The following is a 21649-nucleotide window of genomic DNA, read 5'->3' as shown; positions in this document are numbered from 1 at the left end:
TTTAATAAAATAAAAAGGGCCAATTATCAATGAACAAAGACTGAAGATTTTCTAGGGGCGGGACTGTTATGAACCATTGCACAGTACCTGGAGCAATCTGGAATTTTTTTTTGTACAATTTGATTTTAAGAAACAACATTTATTGTACAGTTGACTGCACAGTCAGATTTTATATTTGGTCGGCACTGTGTCGTTTCTTGACTGAAATATGGCCACCAAGTGGGATGATTTCACTTTTAAAGGGACTTGGTTTAACTAACTTTGACAAGCTCGCTAGGATTGTACCTCAAGCATGACAGCAGTTAACTTACAGGAGATAAAAATATATAAAGACAACCGTTTGTCTCCGTTATGACTTGCTTTATCCCTTTAAGTGTAAATTGTCTTGCCAGACAGTTTAATTTATGCGTTCGCCGGTTTATTTTAAATCTCTCATTTTCTCTTTGTCAACACATGAATCTCTGCTTATTGATATTTATACCAGTGAGTTAACATTTGAGTCATTTGATGTCTTTGTCAGGATTCGTCCTCAGCTGGCAAAGGAAAAAATTGAAGGATGTCACATCTGCACATTCGTGACCCGTTGCGAGCCGCAGGTGGTTCTGGGAAAGGACAAGGCCTTCACGTTCGACTATGTGTTTGACATGGACTCAACGCAGGATGCCATCTACGCCAACTGCACTGAAAAACTCATCGAAGGATGTTTTGAGGGCTACAATGCAACAATCTTTGCATACGGACAGGTGTGTTTCCTGTGTCTTAAATAAGTCTTAAAGCATCACTTTAGAACTTTTTCTCACGGCTCCCCCATGTGGTTGAGCAGCGCTATACACCCTTTTCACATGACGTCACGCATCTTCCGTTCTGCCGCGAAGTAGTGTATCATTACTTCCTCTAGCACTCCAGTTCATAAGGTGGCGGTAATGCTTCTATAAGCTGATTTGCCAACCGCCAGTAAAACTCAAGAAGAAGAAGTTACTTCCGCTAGTGCCTCAGAATGGAGTTTACCAAGTGGCTTGCACATCTGACACAAATACGTCTAGATGATGTACAACGTCTTGCAGACAAATTTTCGCTAACGACAAGATCAAAGCTAGAGGAAAGGATACAAATTCTTTGTTGAACAGTACCTGTTTGATTATGAAGGTAAGTGTTTTGTTTTCTTTTTGTGTTAGCGAAGGTGCTAGGATAAGTACTTGAATACGTGTTCTGTCAGTTTTTTTTCTCACTGTTGTTAAATTCCAGCGCGACGGCAAAACGGAAGTTCTTCTTCTTCTTCTTCTTCTTCTTGTTTGTTGCAAGACGGATGTTATGATACACTGCTTTGCAAAAAGGCGGAAGTTAAGTGACGTCATTGTGAAAAGGGCGTATTGTCTGTCACCAGTGTTGTTAATAATATTGCTGTATACGTTTGCGTTTTGCGATTGTATGGAGGTGGGGACTAATTTGCATATTCATAAATCCACACATAGTGAATGAAGCCAGAGTGTAGAGTTACATTCAAGTCATTTTAAGGCATGAAGAAATTATTATCACAGGAAAAAAACTTTTACATATGCTATTTAATGCTTAAATACTAGATGAAAATTATCAAATGCAGTTGGACTTTAACAACATAATACCCAGCCCTGCTATAGTGTATTTATCTTTTTAGTCATATCTAGATATCATATGAAGAGTTTGGTTCCAAAATGAGATAACTCCGTTTTTAAAAATGTTCAAAAATCATGTTTTTTATTATGTTAACATGTTTTTATTGTGTTAGTTAGCTGCATTTTTTTTTAGTTATTATGCCTTAAATCAAAACAAACCAACTGCAGTTTGATATTAATTGGATTGCACAATAAAAAACATGATTTTTGAAAAATTTTAACAACGGAGTTATCTCATTTTGGAACCAAACTCTTCATATAGACTTAATTATAGACTTGATAATTATAAGACTTGAATAGACTTGAATTCTGCATATTTATTACTTTGGATGTCTTATTTTACATATTTGTCCATGTATTTTTCATGTTCTCTGACGAGCTTCAGCTTTGACCTGCATTCCACGGCCGACTATCACCACAAGCACATACAGCAGCGATCTGATATCTGTCTGTCTGCTCACTGGCACTGTGTTAATCCTGCTTTATATCAACAGTCTCACTTCTCTGTCAGACAGACTGATCAAACTCCACCAGCACCAAACTGTCTAAAAGCGAGTGCTGGGTCATAATGGGATAATAATGTAAAATACTTCATTTACTTTATACTGTAGATAAAATTATGTCTAGTTCAAGAAATCGGATTGTTATGCATTACAACAACTGTAATACAATGAGTTGCAATCCATAACTCTTATATATCATTTCTTAATAACTGGTTTTTGTTGATGTTTTTTAAAGGTTGCAGATTGAATGACCGTTTGACTATTTGATAGTGTTTGCAAGATTGCATTATTAATTATAATTGATAAATGTCGACACACAGATCAGATCTCTGTCTTGTATCTCAGACAGGGTCAGGGAAGACATATACGATGGGCACAGGCTTTGACGTGAACATTCTAGATGATGAGCTGGGCATCATCCCGCGGGCTGTCAGTCATCTCTTTAAAGGCATCGAGCAGAGACGGCAGGAAGCTACAGATCAAGGACGACCCGTCCCGGAGTTCAAGATCAGTGCTCAGTTTCTGGAGGTACAGAACTAAATAACGCCTGACTGCCAGTTAGGAGTGTTACTGGATCAACATCTTTAGTGAAGAAAAACTTTATATTGAAATTCATTTTTTTTCTTAACCGCATAACTAATATAATTAGTCATTTTGTCTGGTTTTTCATTGTGCGTGTGTGTGTCGGTGCTATATCTTCAGTTGTATAACGAGGAGGTGTTGGATCTTTTCGACACCACGCGGGATATGGAGAGGAAACAGAAATCTCACATTAAAATCCACGAAGATGCCAACGGTGGCATCTACACTGTAGGAGTGATGACACGCACAGTTTCCTCAGAGGCAGAAGTGAGAATTACAGTATTTATTTATTTATTGTCCATGTGTGTCACTTTATTAATGTCATATTTTTACAAATAAATGATGTGTTGTAGATGATGCAGTGTCTGAAGCTGGGCGCTCTCTCCCGCACCACCGCCAGCACTCAGATGAATGTACAGAGTTCTCGATCCCACGCCATTTTCACCATTCACATCTGTCAAGTGCGAGTTTGTGCCCCTGCAGAAAATGTACGTACCATCTAAAATTATTAACGGTGTTTTGGTGTGGTCATAGAGGTAGAGTGTTTAGAGTTGAGTCATTAGTGTGGAGACTTTAGGGTTGGGTCAGAAGGGTGGAGACTTTAGTGTTGGTTCATTGGGTGGAGTCTTTAGGGTTAGGTCATTTGGCTGGAGTCTTCAGAGTAGTGTTGTTGTGGTATGGTCATAGAGGTAGAGTGTTTTGAGTAGGTTCAATAATGTGAAGTCTTCAGAGTTGGGTCATAAGGGTGGAGTCTTTAAAGTTTGGTCATTCAAGTGTGGAGACTTTAGGGTTGGGTCATTAAAGTGGAGTGTTTTGAGTGGGGTCATTAGTGTGGAGACTTTAGGGTTGGGTCATTAATGTGAAGTCTTCAGAGTTGGGTCATAAGGGTGGAGTCCTTACAGTTGGGTCATCAGGGTGGAGATTATTGGGTTGGGTGACTAAGGTGGAGTCTTTAGAGTTGAGTCATTAGGGTGGAGACGTTAATGTTGGGTCATTAGGGTGGAGACTTTAGGGTTGGGTCATTAAAGTGGAGTGTTTAGAGTTGGGTCATTAGGGTGGAAATTATTGGGTTGGGTCATTATGATGGAGTCTGCAGAGTTGGCTCATAGGGGTTGGAGACTTTAGAGTTGGGTCAATAATGTGGAGTCCTTATAGTTGGGTCATTAATGCGGAGTCCTATAGTTGGGTCATTAGGGTGGATTCTTCAGAGTTGGCTCATAAGCGTAAAGACTTTAGAGTTGGGTCCAATCCAATCCACTTTATTTATATAGCACAATTTTAACAAACACAAGGTTTCCAAAGTGCTGTACAAGGAGAGAAAAAAATCCCCAGAATAAATAGATAACACAATAAAAGCACCATAAAATATGAAGTACACAATAAAAGATGAAAAAATATGCATGCATACACATAAAATCAACACTCTACCTGGTGTCAAAAGCCAACGAAAAAAGGTGGGTTTTAAGAAGTGTTTTAAATTGAGACAGTGAAGAGGCCTGTCTAATGTACAGCGGCAGTCCATTCCAAAGTTTTCGAGCTGCAATGGCAAACGCTCGATCCCTTCTTAAGCCTAGTTTTAGGCACTGTCAGGAGCAGCTGGTCAGCTGACCTGAGAGATCGACTAGAGGTGTAGGGGTGCAGCCGCTCAGAGAGGTAAGGTGGGGCGAGGCCATTCAAGGCTTTAAAAGCAAATAAAAGAATTTTAAAATGAATCCTAAAATGAACGGGCAGCCAGTGGAGTGAGGCTAAGATCGGTGAAATGTGCTCATACTTGCTTGTGGCAGTTAAAAGGCGTGCAGCAGCATTTTGTACCAGTTGAAGACGAGCAATAGATAACCCACTAACCCCCATATAAAGTGCATTACAGTAATCCAGCCGAGTGGTCACAAAGGCATGGATTACTGTCTCAAAGTCATGTCTATGAAGGATTGGTTTAATTTTTGTCAGCTGCCTTAACTGGAAAAAGCTAGACTTCACCACAGCTTTAATCTGGCTGTCTAATCTAAGGTCTGAGTCCACTTTGACCCCTAGATTGTTCATAATTGGCTTGCAATACTGTGCCAAAGAACCCAGATCAACAGGGGGGGCTTCACAGAAGTGCCACCAAAGACCATGACTTCTGTCTTGTCCTCATTAAAATTCAGAAAATTTAAAGACATCCAAGCTTTAATGTCGTGTAAACACTTTTGCAATGGGTTAATAGAGTAATAATCAGACTTTTTGAGGGGGACATAGATCTGGCTGTCATCCGCATAGCAGTGAAAAGAAATACCATGTTTCCTGAGAATGGAACCAAGTGGGAGAAGATAAAGAGAAAATGAAAGGGGACCAAGCACAGAGCCCTGCGGGACCCCACATGAGTGGGGTCATTAATGTGGCGTCCTTACAGTTGGGTCATTAAGGGGAAGTCTTCAGAGTTGGGTCATAAAGGTGGAGTCTTTAGAGTTGGGTCATTAATGTGGAGTCCTTATAGTTGGGTCATCAAGGTGGTGTCTTTAGAGTTGGGTCATTAGTGTGGAGACTTTAGGATTGGGTCAGAAGGGTGAAGACTTTAGTGTTGGTTCATTGGGTGGAGTCTTTAGGGTTAGGTCACTTGGCTGGAGTCTTCAGAGTAGTGTTGTTGGGGTATGGTCATAGAGATACAGTGTTTTGAGTAGGGTCATTAGGGTGAAGACTTCAGGGTTGTTTCATAAGGGTGGAGACTTTAGGGTTCGGTCATTGGGACGGATTCTTTAGAGTTGGATCACTGAAGTGAAGCTTTTAGGTTTGGATCTTTGAACTGTAGTCTTTAGAGTGTGATCATTAAGCTGAAGTCTTTAGGGTGGGTCATTGGGCTGGAGTAGGGTTTGATCGTTGGGGTAAAGTTTTTAGGTTTGGGTCTATGGACTTTAAATTTGGGTCATTCAGTAAGATCAGTAAAATAGGGTCTTTAGGGTAGGATTAATAGGATGGAATCTTTGGAATATTCATGTAATTGTGGGCGAGTCATCAATGTTGGGCAGTGCTTTTATCCATGTATCATGTAAAGCAATAAAACATTGTGTCTGATCTTACAACAAGTCTCTGTGTGGGTCGTTTTGCTGCTAAATAAAAAGGTGTTCTGTTTCTAGCAGAATTTAGACCTCCATGGCTGTTATGCAAATGAATATACGGCAACCCCTGGCTGTATTAATGTCACAGTTTTTATTTACTGCCCTGCATCTTTTTGTCAGCCTCCGGAGCAGGACAATGAGACAGACAATCGACTGGTCAACAACTCGTCTGAGATGGAGGAGTTTGAAACGCTCACAGCCAAGTTTCACTTTGTGGATCTGGCCGGGTCAGAGAGACTCAAGAGAACGGGAGCTACAGGGGACAGAGCCAAAGAGGGCATCTCCATTAACTGTGGACTGGTAAGAATCCAAACAGACATTCGACTCCTACATGACAACTTATTGGTCATGTGACCTAAACCATTTAAATACATTGATCTTTGATGGGGATATTTTTCTCTTTCCTTGTTTTTTTTTTATGTGCTTTAATGTAGCTGGCATTGGGGAACGTGATCAGTGCTTTGGGAGACAGAAGCAAACGGTCGACGCATGTGCCTTATCGAGACTCCAAACTCTCTCGCCTTCTTCAAGATTCACTGGGTGGAAACAGGTCTGTGTGCTATTAACTTCACTTAAATGACAATTCATTGTTCACTTACCCTTGTGTGGTTCCAAAGCCTTTACCATCCCATGTAGTTTTAAAATCTAATATTGCACCTTTTAGCCCATGACATCTAAGTGGTCTTGTTACCGAAGGGTCACTATTCTGCAGAGTTTTGCCTCAACAAATATACTTGCTTGTTCAGAACAGAAGACTCCTGCATTAAACAGTGTGAGTGAATCAAGTTTTTTATTTTATTTGGTGTGTCAGCCGCACAATGATGATCGCCTGCATCAGCCCGTCAGATCAGGACTTCATGGAGACCCTGAATACGCTGAAGTACGCTAATCGAGCTCGCAACATCAAGAACAAGGTGATGGTGAACCAAGACAAAGCCAGCCAGCAGATCAGTGCGCTGAGGACGGAGATTGCCCGACTGCAAATGGAGCTTATGGAGTACAGAACTGTGAGATAATATCCATCCATCAAATTCCACAAATAACTAAATTTTTTATGTAGATGAATAATCTAGATTGAAGTTGTGCAGTTCCAGTTCTGCGTGTACTGTATCCTCAAGATAAACACATGTGGGGCATTCTCTGTGTAAACAGTGTGTTTAAAATATTATTAACAGTAATTTAATATGTGTAATATTTGTAATTATATCTATTATACATAACTGCTGGGCTTGTGATTAAAAAATAGATAAATAGTATACTACAAAAACCAAAATCAACTGAAAATATTATGAATGAATGAAGATTAAGTCTTGTACACTAAAAAATGAAATATTAATAGGTACTAAATGTACCTTAATTTTATGTTCTTAATTTTGATAAATTTTTAAATAATATCTTAATATATATTTTTGCAGTGTGTGTTAATATTAAATAGTAAAAAAATATATATATAATTAAAATAGTAATCTTATTTATAAGACAAAAAATATTTTTTTAAATATTTGTTAATTTTTTATTGAATGGTTAACATTACTTGATGTTACAACATTAATGATAAATACTTAATGTGATGGTTTGGCTATATTTGATCAGCTGATAAAAGAGCTTAAAGTCCCTGTGAACCGGAAGTTGCGATAGTTTTTTCCGTATTCTGGCGCATTCCCGAGTGAAATGGAATTTAGAATGAGACAAAATAGTGGCCGTGGCTTTTTTTTCTGCGATTTGATTGGATGTATAAAAACAGCTGTTGCATTTTGAAATGGAACTGGGAGCAGACTGACAGTTGAAGGGGAGGAGTGAACAGATGCCCAACCCGTCTAACTTACATAATTTTAGATGGATAGTCGCTAGAGGGCGAAAGTCCATTTTCAGAATTTAATGTGAGGGCACATGAATATACGCTGCAATATTTCATGAACAAATAGGAATTGTAATTTTTTATTTCACTGGGACTTTAATGTCAATAGTGTAAATCTCTCTTTTTCTCTCAGGGGAAGCGTATGGTTGGAGAGGACGGGCTGGAAAGCATCAACGACATGTTTCACGAGAGCTCAATGCTTCAGATAGAGAACAATAACCTACGCATGCGCGTGAAGGCCATGCAGGAAACCATTGACGCGCAGGGAGCTCGACTCACTCAGCTGCTCAGCGAACAGGCCAATCAGGTGCTCTCCAGAGCAGGTACAGTGTACATCAGCGCAGCCCCCCTCCATTTATGTCAAATGACCGCTGACCATTGCCACTTACATGCAGATGTTGGTTGTGTTTCAGGTGAAGGTAGTGAGGAGATTGGAAATATGATTCAGAACTACATTAAGGAGATTGAAGATTTAAGGTAATGTGAATCATGTGATTTAATGTCGATGCAAAATGAATATTTACAGTCATCAATACGACTGATCTTGTGATTTTGTGTGTGTGCGCTTCAGAGCAAAACTTCTCGAGAGCGAATCGGTCAATGAGAACCTGAGGAGGAACCTGACGCGAGCGTCCACCCGCACTCCATTCTATGGAGGTCCTGGAACGTTCTCTTCAGCCCTGCTGGGGGCCGACCCGAGCCAGGAGACCAACGACATCATCGATCTGGCCAAGAAAGATCTGGAGAAACTGAAGAGAAAGGAGAGGAAGAAAAAGAAGAGGTAATGATGGGTGAGAACTCAGTGGGGAAGGATCTGTAGGGGCTGTTACCATAGTAACGGTCTGAGTATGTTATAAATAATTGCCCCTATGTCTAGCTGGGTAAAAGAGAGGCATTGTGGTATTTCTGCTAGTGTTCATGCTGATGTCTGTTATTCACTATGCTGTGTTATTACTATGCCAGGCATTATCGTAATGTCTTCTAATGACCTCATAGCAAGAGACTAGCCACACACAGTGACACAGTTGCTGGCGGTGTGAACGCAGCTTTCGGGTATAAAGCAGTGGTGGAAATTGCCAAGATTCAGTGGGAGGATTAGTTAAGGAAATACTTTACATATTTTGAACCACAGATACAAAAAGCCCAGATAAAAGATAGAAATTCTCTACATTTTGAGGCGGAACTCCATCCCACCATGAAATCGGTATGGGGACTATTTTGGACACAGCCTGTATTTACGAGATGAGCTCAGATAAATGCCTCCACAATTAGTAATGAACGGTAAACACCAAACTCACACCAAAGACATAGGGGTGTCGAAATTTGACTGTGTCGCCTTGCGTCATGTTCATGGGCAGTGGCGCCCCCAAGGGGGGGTCCAAGACCACCCCTAAAAAACACTGGCCACCTCATGGGTCCCCAACCAGAAAGACATTTTTTAATAATAATAATAATATTCATATTATTTTATTATTAAACTAACATAGACATTGACAAAGCACCATTAAAAATTAAATACACTTGTATAATGTGTTATTTGTACTGCAGAATATGAACTCAACCCCTCCTTTACCCGCGATGCAGCACCACAGCATGCACGTCCTGCTCAGTCCTGTTTAGCTGCTGAAACTTCAGAGTTCATGGAAGGAGTAAGGTGGGAGACGAAACTCATAAGTAAAGCGTAGTTTATTGTATCAAGCTCAGATAATCACTTTTAATGCTGGGCTGTAACTCGACAAAAAACTAATAGAAGAAGCTCAGATAATACGTTACTGTTTAGCTAACTGTACGTTCACACCGCCAGCAACTGTGTCGCCACGAGGTCATTAGAAGGCATTCCTAGCTTTGGTTGCTCTAGTAACAGTTATAAACAAACCCTTGCTGGTGGTGTAAAGGCACTGTCAAGAAGGTGCGTGGAAGAAGAGAACCCAAGCGCAGGCAGGCAGTGAAGGCGTTAACACAACAAGGCTTTATTAATACACGAAACAAAAACACCCACAATGGGGAAAACGAAACTGAGATATATATATATAAAACAAAAGACTTCCCACGTGGGGGCAAAACGTAAAACAAGAGAAGCAAAAAACCTAACTCAAAAACTCGACCAAACGTCTTACAAAAAAAACACGGCAGGGTAATCAAGGCAAACACACAAAACTCACGATTCATGGACAAGGCAGAGAACAGGAACAAGGGTAACAACACGAGCACACAAACAAGGTACACACCAAACGTAGTACAATCAATACACGAGCACAGGACCATGAGCACGAACATTCACATGCAAACGTAATCCACGAACACAAGACAAAGAAACAAGAGGGTAATTATAGGGAGAGACAAACGAGGGATAATGACACAGGGCAGGTGTGGGTAATAAAACACCCAGGGAAAGATAACAAGGAAACGAGAGGAGCGGGGCCAATGACGAGACACTGAAGAGAACGAATATTATTGTCAAAAGGACAATAATATGTTTCTCTCCACACATAACCAAAGACTTTGTCATGGCTCTGCTACAGGACCAAGAAAAACATGACTAAATGAAGCAGAGCCATGACAGGCACAGTAACTGGATTAGGCTAGTTGGTAAGGCATATTGGATTTAAATTTGCTTTTTCTTTTGCTTACATGTTGACCGATCACTATACATTTTTGTTATTAAGTTAGGTTTACATGTAAAACTATATGATTATTACGAGGATGTGATGATTAACACAGTAGTAACCATATCGACGTATGTCGTCTCGCAGCTGTGAATAGGAATATAACCCATTTGGTATCTGCTCTTTTTCGGCTAAAGTCTCATTTTGTCCGATGACAGAGGCGCTGTTTTGCTGTGTTGCCATGTTTGCTTATTTTTATGTGTTTGTCTGCTTTTTGTTCGCTCTTAGATCATAAAGCTTGGAACTTTAGATATTACTTCTTTAATATCTAAAGATAGAACTTTAGATAAAAATGATCAGTTGTGGATATCCAAGATTTCTTTGGTCTAATAAAATATAAACTATTTGCATATTTAAGGTTTATTTTTGGCTTGTCTTTGTTTGCTGTTTTTCAACGAAGATCTGGGAACACTGTCACTTTAGCGAAGGGCTTGTGAGTGCGGTTAGCCCCGGGTCAAACTGTGCGAAAGTAAAGACTTTTATTACTGTTATTTTGTTGCTCCTCACATACAGACAAAGACACATCTCTGATGGGCTGATAACTATTGTTGCATGTTTTATTGATAACTGCAATTTGCGTTACTGTAAAATGCATCCAGGAGTTGTAATTTTCTTTGGAATCAGAGTTGCAAGACTTTACTCCAACAGTGTTAGGACAGTTTTACAGTATGTCAGTGCTTTTCTTGTGTACTCTTATTTTACCTGAATTTGACCTCCAAATGAACATGAGGGTAATTGCAGTTGAATTTTGGAGTTTTGGTTCTATATAATAAATAGTAATAACTTTATGCTCTCAGTATTAATGGCAATGCCAAAACTGTTGTCTACCATTAGATCTAGGTATAGTACATTTTTGTACTGTGTCACCCTAAAATTTATACTGGCCCCATTTGGCCACCCCATAAAAAAATCCTGGGGGCACCACTTTACATGGGGGTAAAAAAGTTGCACTTGAACACATTGCAAAGACTAGAGCCAAAAGCCAGCTAGTGTTCTGAACCAGTGTGAGTAGGTGGCAGGATTCATCATTCTGTCACGTTTCTCGGGTGAGGTGAGACAAAGAGAGAGGACCCAAACGCAGACAGCGGGTAAGGGGTTAAACAAGACTTTTAATAAATAATAAAAACACACAAAACAAAAACCCACGAGGGAGTAAAACAAGAGTATAATAAGAACAAAGACTAACTACACTAAACAAGACAAGAACTCACCCATACAAAACACGACAGAGTACAATGATTCAGCATAAGACAGAGGACACAGGGGCATTAAATAAGGGGACAAATCAAGAGGGACAGGTACGGGGCATGAACTAATGAACGATACAACTAAGGAGACGAAAGGGTGGGAACAGAGATGCGACACCGGAGAGTGGAAGACCAACAGGGTCAAAACGCCTCTCTCCACATGAAACAAGAGGTTATGTCATGATTCTGCCACTAGGTCAAGAAAAGCAAGACAAGATGGGGCAGAACCATGACACATTCAAACAGCAAAACCTGAGATGCTACAGGAGAACTGTGAATTGTTCTATTGTGAACTGTGACATTCCCAGCATAATAATAATACAATAGCCCAAAATAATACAATAGCGTTTCTTTGAGCCTGGACCTTCTGAATTGGGGACATGATGTCCAAATCTGTATAAATGTCTGGACTAGGCCTACTACTTAGGAGAGCCGGAGATGCATTCTTCATGTTGCTGGTTGATATTATGAAATACTTTTTTCCCATTATTCCCTGTGGCAAACAAAAATATATAAAATATTCATATTAAGCATGTATTACAGACCATTGCATCTACAGTAGCATCATTTTAAATTGCAATATTATCACAATTTTCAATTGAAATTCTAAGAGGCAGAAGGCATTGCACTTTCATCCACGCATTTATCTGCAGTTCATAAAATTAAGGTTACCTCAACACAAAAAATAATTTAATTAGTTTAAAAAATATTGTTGGTCTGATGTGTCTCACCCAACACAACTCTTCGTTTTTAATGTCACTATCATTTCTTCTCTTTCTATATGTCTTTCTTTGTTTCTTTTCAATGTTTGTTTTCCCTGACCTTTGACCTCTGACTGCTGAAGACTCCAGCAGCTGCTGGATGACAGGAGAGAGGAGGATGAGGAGATGGAGGTGGAGGAAGACAGGTTTGTCCCTGTGTCACCCTCTCCCTCCTCGCCCCTTTATTTACCCATAACTTCTGCTTGCAACCTTTATATTCTGTGTTTTTATTTGTAGTTGGAAGCGGTTTCAGGATTTATATTGATTTATTTTGCCAACAAAGAAAAAAACACAAAAAGTACAATATTTCATTATTTTCATCTTATATTTTCATTATTTTCATCAATATTTCATCTTATTTTCAGATTAATAAGAATCTAATGGAAATCAGTCAAAAATAAGAATTACATCTATCCGTCCACCCAACCATCTATACATTCTCAATGCCTTTTATTTTAATGCAGTTTATATTTTTAATAAACGTCTGGTTTGTTCAATTCTGTACAATTGCAGCACATTATCATTTACTTTAACACTTAATGGTGGTGTAAGAACATGCAGAATGCACAGAAGAAAGTACGTCATATCAGTTTAAAGTAACATCAGGTGAATAAAATATGACAAAAAAATCATTTTCAGGTAAATAATGTCAATTAACAATCAACCTAGCACGCCTGTAGATTATAGACCAAATCAATCAGAGACCGAAATGTTGTAATACCAATTCAGCTTATCTTTTTTGCAAGCACTGATAGTGTGCGGGATTTCTTCTCTTTTGCTCAGGTAAATAATGTAAAATAAACTATGGGTAAATTATGTCAAATAGAATAACGTGTTCCCTTTTGATTCACTTCATTACTATGTGTAATATTTTTCTAAATTATTATTTTGTATAATACTGTCATACCGATTAGATAAAATGATCCATATTCAATTTTTTAATCAACTTTTGATCAGGGTGTTTTGTGACAAAAACATGTGACCATTTAAAGCCGACCTTCAGATGTAAATGAGCTCTGTGATTGGCTAACCTCGTTGTGCCTCTATTTTTTAGGGAGGGTCCAGTTTCTGAATACTGAGTCTGTAATGATGTAAATTGTGTCATATGTTTGTTAGTTTATGCTGTGTCATGGTCATTTCTGAACTAAGACATTTCTGAGTATGTGAGAGTAGATCTACATAGTACATCAGAAACATTTCAAAAGAACAAAAAAAAACTTGTTCCCTTTCTGTCGGTCTCTCGACGTTGTGTCGAACCGACAGATGGGGTTCGTCCCTGAGAACCAATCGCTTCCGACTACTTAGAAAAGGCCAATGAAAATTGGCAAATGAAGTTTGCATGCCGGACTCCGCCCCGGACATCCGGGTATAAAAGGGAGACGGCGTGCATCATTCATTCACCTTTTGTTCTTCGGAGCCTTCGCTGATGAAGATCGACACTTGCTACTTAGCAAAAGAATTCTACTTGCCGGTTCTACGACGTGGTGCAGCGGACTGTCCCTTCCTGCAGCGACTTCCCCTGGGCGTCTCGGCGGTTCCAGAGGTGTTCGAGTTGCAGACCGTGACTCACCGCTCTCTAAAAGAGCTAATTTCTTCAGCGCGGCATGTCCCGCTGTTCTCGTGGGTGCGGTGTCCTCATCGAGGAAGGGGACAAGCACGATGTCTGTGTCAGGTGTTTGGGGGTCCAACACGCTGAGGCAGCCTTCGTGGACTCATCTTGCCCGCACTGCGGGCAGATGGTCATAGAGACGTTGCGGTCACGGGTGGCTGTCTTCTCCCGAGAACCAGCCACCACCTCGCAGGCTTCCCGGGCTGTTACGAGGATGGCTAAGGCCATTCCGTTCGCCAAGGCGAGCGGCGAGGGTGATATGGGGGTTTCTGCGAGCGCTAATCCGTCAGCCAAGTGCTCGCGAACCGCTCGCACCCCTTCTCGCTCGCCTCATCGTTCCCTAGCTGGCGGTGCCACACCGTCAGCGTCCTCCTTCACGCATTCGGACACGATGCGTGATGATGATGAGATGTCCATCGCAGCATCGGAGAGCGAATTGCTGGCATCCGATCCCGAGGGGGGACGAGCTCAGGAGGAAGCGGATGTCGAGATGTCGGCCATGCTTTCCCGGGCCACCGTGTGCATTGGGTTAGAGTGCACTCTGGTGCCTCTCCCCCAGCGCTCACGGTTGGACACGTGGTTCTTGGGCTCTGAGCGCGACTCCAAGCCGCGCCCAACCCCGGTTCCATTCTTCCCGGAAGTGCATGAGGAACTGACGAAGACGTGGAACGCCCCTTTCTCGGCGCGTACACTTCAAACCGGTTCCGTTGCTCTCTCTTCCCTCGATGGTGGTGCGGCTAGGGGGTACGTCGACGTGCCCGAGGTGGAACGTGCAGTCGTGGTGCACCTGTGCCCGCAGGCGGCGTCCACCTGGAGAGGTCGACCGAAACTCCCGTCCAAGGCATGTAGGACCTCGGCATCGCTGGTGTTGAAGGCCTACACTGCCGCGGGCCAAGCTGCCTCCTTTCTCCATGCCATGTCCATCCTGCTGGTCCATCAGGCCAAGGCGTTGAAAGAGATCCACGAGGGTAAGACCTACCCGGGGTTAATGCAGGAACTCCGCACCGCCACCGACCTCGCTCTAAGGGCGACCAAGGTGACCGCGCGGGCCCTGGGTCGGGCGATGTCCACCTTGGTGGTCCAGGAGAGGCATCTCTGGCTCAACCTTGCGCAGATGAGCGACGCTGAGAAAGTCCGCTTTCTCGACGCGCCCATTGCGCAGGGTGGGCTGTTTGGTGACACTGTCGAGGACTTTGCTCAGCAGTTCTCGACAGTGAAGAAGCAGACGGAGGCGATCAGCCATATCCTACCCCGCCGGGACTCGGCCGCCTGTAGGCCTTCGAGTTTCCGTGCGGCCTCTGCTCCCCAGCAGCCCCTGCCCCCTTTGAAGCCAGCTCCGGTTCCAGCGCTCCCTACCCAGGCTGCACCCCGGAAAAGGGCGTTGAAGGGGAGACCACCACCCCGTCAACAACCTTCAAGGAAGAAGCGACCCTGACGGGAAGACCCCAGGGAGGTTAACACCATCGGGCCCATTTCCAGCCATATCATCGCTGGACGGTCGATCCGGGATGGTTCCCACGGGGGCCTAGCGCCCACTTTTTCACAAAAAGAGTTTCATATCTCCCTGGGTGTTCTTCACAGCCGCTCTCACCCTCTGTCAGACGATGTTCGGCCACTCGACGTTGCGTCTTGGCGAGGCGCAACATCAAATGTATTTTGCAGCCCTCAGCACTCTCAAATCGATGGTGCGGGGACCTGCATCTCCAGGCAGGCAAACCAGCAGAGCCAGTCTTCTTCCCGGGGGTCCCCCGGCGAGAGACCCGCACTGCCAGCCATCGAACCACCCCCCGGGGGGTCGATGAAGCAGATCGTTCCCTTAATCCCCCTGTCACGGTCCCTGGGAGCTTGGCTTGAGCTTCCCACACCATCACGGTGGCTGAGAAGGACGATCCGTCTCGGCTACGCGATCCAGTTCGCCAGAATCCCGCCCAAGTTTCGGGGCATCCTCGCCACCTCGGTCAGAGGCCGGGATGCTCCCGTACTATGGGGCGAGGTCGCCACCCTTCTGGCGAAGGGTGCGATCGAGTCCGTCCCCTTAGCTGAGATGTCCAAGGGGTTTTACAGCCCTTACTTCATCGTCCCCAAAAAAGGCGGGGGGGTGCGCCCCATCCTAGATCTGCGTTTCCCTGAACAGACACCTGCACAAGCTGCCTTTCAGGATGCTCACACAGAAGCACATCCTGGCATCTGTCAGATGTCAGGATTGGTTCATGGCAATCGACCTGAAGGACGCTTACTTTCATGTCTCGATTCTCCCTCGTCATCGCCCGTTCCTACGGTTCGCTTTCGAGGGTCGGGCATATCAGTACAGAGTCCTCCCCTTCGGTCTGTCTCTGTCTCCACGAGTCTTTACGAAGATCGTGGAGGCCGCCCTCTCTCCCCTCAGGGAGAAGGGTGTGAGAGTACTCAACTATATTGACGACTGGCTTATCTTGGCACACTCGCGAGATCTGTTGTGTGCACACAGGGACCTGGTGCTCCGGCACCTAGATCGATTGGGACTACAGGTCAACCGAGAGAAGAGCAAGCTCTCCCCCGTGCAGAGCATCCTCTATCTTGGTATGGAACTCAACTCTGTCACCATGACAGCGCGACTGTCCGCAGTACGCGCCCAGTCGGTGTTGAACTGCCTGGATCATTTCACGCAGTCAGCGGTTCCCCTGAAACTATTTCAGAGGCTCCAGGGACACATGGCATCCTCGGCGGTGGTGATACCCCTCGGGTTGATGCACATGAGGCCGCTTCAACACTGGCTCCAGAGTCGAGTTCCCTGGAGAGCGTGGCACACCGGCAGCACCGGTGTTGCCTCCTCTTGGGCTTTGGCACGGGGGGCCTCTCTCGCAGACATTTGCAGAGCTGCGGGTTGGGCTACACCCAACACCTTCGTGAGGTTTTACAACCTCCGCGTAGAGCCGGTGTCAGCCCGCGTCCTGCATGGCCACATGTAGGACCGGCAACTGGTAGGGTGTACGCCTGTTCGGTTCTTTTCCCCCTCTCTCGAGTGGGTCAGTATACCGTTTCAGCCTCCATTCTTTCCCCACTGGACGAAGAACAGGCACTCCATCCATCACTAAGCAAGCACCCTCTGGGGCGGGCTGGGCAGAGCAGCCCTGCCCCTTAGGCCGGGTATCCCGGAGTTATTCGCTACATAGCTCTAACCGGACCTAGTGCTACCAGACGTTGCAACCCCCCAGCAGGGCGGTTCCGTCTGATGTATCCTCATGCTGGTTCCCACCTTGGTAACCCATGACCTCCTTAGGTGGACCTCCACCTCGCGGTTAACTCCTTCAGTCCGCACTTTCTTCCCATGAGTTCTCCCCCATCGGTGAGACCATGTTGGTATCTCCACTAGTCTCCTCCCTGCGGTAGGAAGTGGTCTCTGTAGCGCATCCCCCACTTGAGGAAGTAGCGCTTACCCAGTGGCCTTACGGTTCCGGGCGGCTTCTCGCTGTTAGAGAAACAAGGCCGCCGCCTGTGAGGCCGAAGGTAGGGGCCTTCCCACCTTTCAAGAAAGCTCTGGGACCCCCTACCTACCCACTGGTAGGTTACAATTTCGCGGTAGCGTTCACGGCTGACACGCCCAGGCCAGTCACCGTCGCTTCGTTGAGATTGTGACAGGGCACAGTGTTATGGCGTTTTCCATTGGAACCCCATCTGTCGGTTCGACACAACGTCGAGAGACCGACAGAAAGGGAACGTCTCGGTTACGTTTGTAACCTCGGTTCCCTGATGAAGGGAACGAGACGTTGTGTCCTCTTGCCACAACACGTGCTGTCCTCTGCAGCAGTCGTGAGAGGTCTCAGGCTCCTCAGAACTAAGGTGAATGAATGATGCATGCCATCTCCCTTTTATACCCGGATGTCCGGGGCGGAGTCCGGCATGCAAATTTCATTTGCCAATTTTCATTGGCCTTTTCTAAGTAGTCGGAAGCGATTGGTTCTCAGGGACGAACCCCATCTGTCGGTTCGACACAACGTCTCGTTCCCTTCATCAGGGAACCGAGGTTACAAACGTAACTGAGACATTTTTCATCACATGATGGTGTACCTTTTTTAACATTGCATTTGCAAGTGTCTGCCGTTTAAAGGCGCAGTTTGTAAAATTCGCCGCTAGAAGGCGCACATTCAAAACAGACAATCGTCTTCAACTCCACCACTAATAATCAATCAGTCGTGAACGAGAAATCACGTTTATGGATGGTGTGAAGTAATAAAGTTTTATGAATGTTGCGTTTGATGACATGATTTTATTTCATTATAATGAATTGAAGAAGTAATTAATTCAATTAAATTATTACTATTTAGTCAGATGATCTAAAACAATTATTGCTTGTTCATTAAATATATACATAACAGTCCTGCTAAATTAAGAAAAAGACATTCAAACAATAAGACTAACCTTGTTGATCAATATAATAATCACATGTTTTCTGTCAGTAAATGAATCTAAATGGTTGCTCATCTGTCTAGTCAAACACATGCAAGATTAGCGTCGAACCAGCTGCAAACAGTAAAGAATAATTGTGCTCCATAACGACTGCGCAAAACAAGATTGTTGCTTGATAGATGCTACAAAAAAAAAGCTGCGGTCAGACTTGACTTTGAGCATAACAAGATCGTTCGGACGGTGGTACGAAAATGGGCGGGCGCGACTACCCCATTTTTTACATTTCTCTACCGAGAGGTCTCGCTGTGACGTTTTGATCTTCTATTGGTCTCACACATTCACGTGACGCGAATTCGCAGGTCAGAGTTCACCAAACTTGAACTTTGCTACGCAGCGAAATCGATGGACGGGCTTGCGTTTCCGGTCTGTCGCATTTGCATGCGTATGAATGGAAGTCAATGGAGGTAAAAGTCAAGTGTGACCGCGGCTTAATACTTTCACATTTGTCTACGAGACTGTGTTGTCATGGTTTCTATGGCAGTAAAAGCTGAAACCGAGGGTTACCAGAGACTGTGTTATTAGGGACATGCAAGGTCTGGAGAAAGCTTAACGGAATCACATGAGGCACCTCAGCCAATCATATAACAGCCTCTAGACTCCTTTCCTGCGTTCCACTGAAGGTTGCAGGCTTTCCATCTAGTGTCTTTGGTAACGTGGATATGACACCATTAACAGGTGACTGCTAGACACGGCCCGTGTCACTGGTTAAAATGACAATTTTCTCATGATTTACAAATAGTTGGAAACATTTGAGAAATAGTAAGTACTCAACCGAACAAAATATATAACACTGGCCTAGTGCTTTTTGGATATTTTACAGCAAAAAATTTACAAACTGCACCTTTAATACCGTGTAATTTTCCCGTCATCTTTTTTTTCAGATCATCTGCTGAATCCCTGTTTCAGTTTTTAATCCATTTTTAAACCCCAATGGTGTGCTCTTGTTTTGTACAGATCCATATTTAAAAAATCTGTCTACAAATAAAATCTAATTTCTGGTTTGTTGATTTTCCCCTGCAGTGCCAACAAATATGAGACACTTGACAGCGAGCAGAAGATCAGCGAAAGAGAGTCATCAGAACCGACCCATCACGAGACAGAGGTGGTATGATTTCGCTTTCTTGCCCTGTCAAAACCCATTGTAAGGGTGAAGCTGTCAATCATTCTATAACCCGACTGACTTATTTCCCACAGGAAGCCAGTGACCGTGAGGAAGGGGACGGAGAGGAAGAGGATGAGGAGGTTGACGAGGAGGAAATGGAGGCGGACGAGAGCTCTGATGAGTCTGATTCTGAGCTTGATGAGAAGGGTGATGATCTTTACATAGGAAGGTGTCTTAGGACACACTTTGTTTGATATCATTATATCATTACTGATGTCATATTTTGTATTTTTTAAAATACGGTATTGACCAATCAGAATCCAGGTACATTTAAAACTAAGATTAGCCAGAACAAACACGATAAACTTCATTGGTCTGCTAGTTTTCTTTGGCCATCCGTTCTTTAAACAAAAATGTGATAAAGAATACTGTTTTCATGCAATCTATGATCCCCTGAGATTCATTCGGATTTTTGTTGTGATTGATCAGAGGACTTCCAGGCAGACCTGGCCAACGTCACATGTGAGATCGCCATCAAGCAGAAGCTGATCGATGAGCTGGAGAACAGTCAGAGACGACTGCACACGCTCAGACAACAGTACGAACAAAAGCTCATGATGCTGCAGAGTAAAATCAGAGACACGCAGCTGGAGAGAGACCGTGTGCTTCAAAACATGGGTATGAACAGCATCTCTTTCGAAATTCAATATACAACCGCCCTTCACGAACCTACTGCTGGTTCTAGTCTGGCTTGCAATGTGCTCTGGCGAAACAAAAAATCTGTTTTTCGTATGTTTGTGTGTGTGTGACAGGCTCTGCGGGGTCATGCTCAGAGGATAAAGCCAAGCGCATAAAGGCCGAGTATGAGAAGAAACTCAGTATCATGAACAAAGAGCTGCAAAAACTGCAGGCGGCTCAGAAGGAACATGCTCGCTTACTGAAGAACCAATCGCAGTATGAGAAACAGCTGAAGAAACTACAGCAGGATTTGGTTGAAATGAAGAAAACCAAAGTAAAAAGACACTAGATGTACAATAATCAATAAATGCTAAATCATCACATTACATTGTTTAAAACTGCACCACCTAGTGGCCAGTTTTGTGTCGCGTTATACCGTCTGCACTGCACATATTTTGCTGCAGGTTTTTTGGTGACTTTGAAAAGGAAGTTGAGCGTTGCTATGTTTACCTTTGTCAGGTGCGTCTGATGAAGCAGATGAAGGAGCAGCAGGAAAAGAGCAGAATGGCAGAATCCCGCAGGAACCGTGAGATCGCCACACTCAAGAAGGACCAACGCAAACAAGAGGTGCATGATGGGAAACCTACACGGATGCTTCTGGAAAGAGTCAGTGTTGTTTCAGTGATTGTTCAGTGAGTGTTGTTTCTCTTTTACAGCATCAGCTGAAACTCCTAGAAGCTCAGAAGAGACAGCAGGAGCTTATTCTGCGCAGGAAAACCGAAGAGGTGAACTGTTTCCCTCAAGCACACATACTGTATAGACAATTCCTTGAAAAAGTATTAAAAGCCTGTTTGCACTATTCTGTTTTATACCTTCAGCTTCTTTTGCTCTTTCAAATTGTCACATTCGTACCTTTATCTCTTTAATAATATAATAAAGCCATGCTCATAGATTTAAAACATTTTGGGGCGGTTTCCCGGACAACGCTTAAGCCTAGATTAACTTAAATGTTATGGGTTAGAAGTTAAAAAATATATATAAAATAAAATGTTCATTTTGCCATGAAAAAAAAAATATATATATTTTTGTCTACTAACTAATTTCAGACATTTAAGCATACACTTTCAGAACAAAAGTCCAGATACGTTTGACCGGTATTGTATGTTGGTGAAAACAAATGATACGATTACCTGGATAAAAAACTGGTACTTTTTGTTTGCTTCAAAAGCAACGCTTTGATATTTTCGAGATGCTCACGTGAGTATTTCTGTCTGTCAGGTGACTTCTCTGAGGCGACAGGTGCGGCCCATATCAGGAAAGGTCACACGGAAGGTGAATGAGCCGAGTCAGGACTTCTCTCACAGACCACCTGCAGGACGGGCGTATCCGGGCTCTAATGGAACCAGGTACAGATACTAACACAGATACAACAGAACGAATGTGCACGTTCCGT

General features: G+C 43.4%; 1 protein-coding gene across 9 annotated transcripts in view; it reads left to right on the top strand.

Moving 5' to 3' along the window:
- The window catches only part of kif21a (kinesin family member 21A), a 68546-nt gene that overhangs the window by 32008 nt on the left and 14889 nt on the right, over nucleotides 1-21649 (top strand). For 5 of the 9 annotated variants that reach the window (XM_057329629.1, XM_057329627.1, XM_057329631.1 and 2 more), the window contains exons 2-19: nucleotides 521-743; nucleotides 2501-2683; nucleotides 2858-3004; nucleotides 3091-3225; nucleotides 5950-6129; nucleotides 6264-6379; nucleotides 6641-6836; nucleotides 7821-8010; nucleotides 8101-8164; nucleotides 8259-8468; nucleotides 12445-12507; nucleotides 19437-19518; nucleotides 19611-19725; nucleotides 20008-20196; nucleotides 20331-20530; nucleotides 20716-20823; nucleotides 20913-20981; nucleotides 21475-21602. In XM_057329629.1, coding sequence (XP_057185612.1) covers nucleotides 521-743; nucleotides 2501-2683; nucleotides 2858-3004; nucleotides 3091-3225; nucleotides 5950-6129; nucleotides 6264-6379; nucleotides 6641-6836; nucleotides 7821-8010; nucleotides 8101-8164; nucleotides 8259-8468; nucleotides 12445-12507; nucleotides 19437-19518; nucleotides 19611-19725; nucleotides 20008-20196; nucleotides 20331-20530; nucleotides 20716-20823; nucleotides 20913-20981; nucleotides 21475-21602 — 2598 coding nt within the window. Of the gene's footprint in view, nucleotides 1-520; nucleotides 744-2146; nucleotides 2234-2500; nucleotides 2684-2857; nucleotides 3005-3090; nucleotides 3226-5949; nucleotides 6130-6263; nucleotides 6380-6640; nucleotides 6837-7820; nucleotides 8011-8100; nucleotides 8165-8258; nucleotides 8469-12444; nucleotides 12508-19436; nucleotides 19519-19610; nucleotides 19726-20007; nucleotides 20197-20330; nucleotides 20531-20715; nucleotides 20824-20912; nucleotides 20982-21474; nucleotides 21603-21649 lie in introns of those variants that run through there. The other 4 variants (XM_057329634.1, XM_057329633.1, XM_057329630.1 and 1 more) reach the window with 2 other exon arrangements.

The sequence above is a fragment of the Triplophysa rosa genome, linkage group LG3 (assembly GCF_024868665.1).
Source record: "Triplophysa rosa linkage group LG3, Trosa_1v2, whole genome shotgun sequence".
Classification (NCBI taxonomy): Eukaryota; Metazoa; Chordata; class Actinopteri; order Cypriniformes; family Nemacheilidae; genus Triplophysa; species Triplophysa rosa.
Note: the sequence above shows the minus strand (reverse complement) of the source record. Positions and strands in the feature narration are given on the sequence as shown.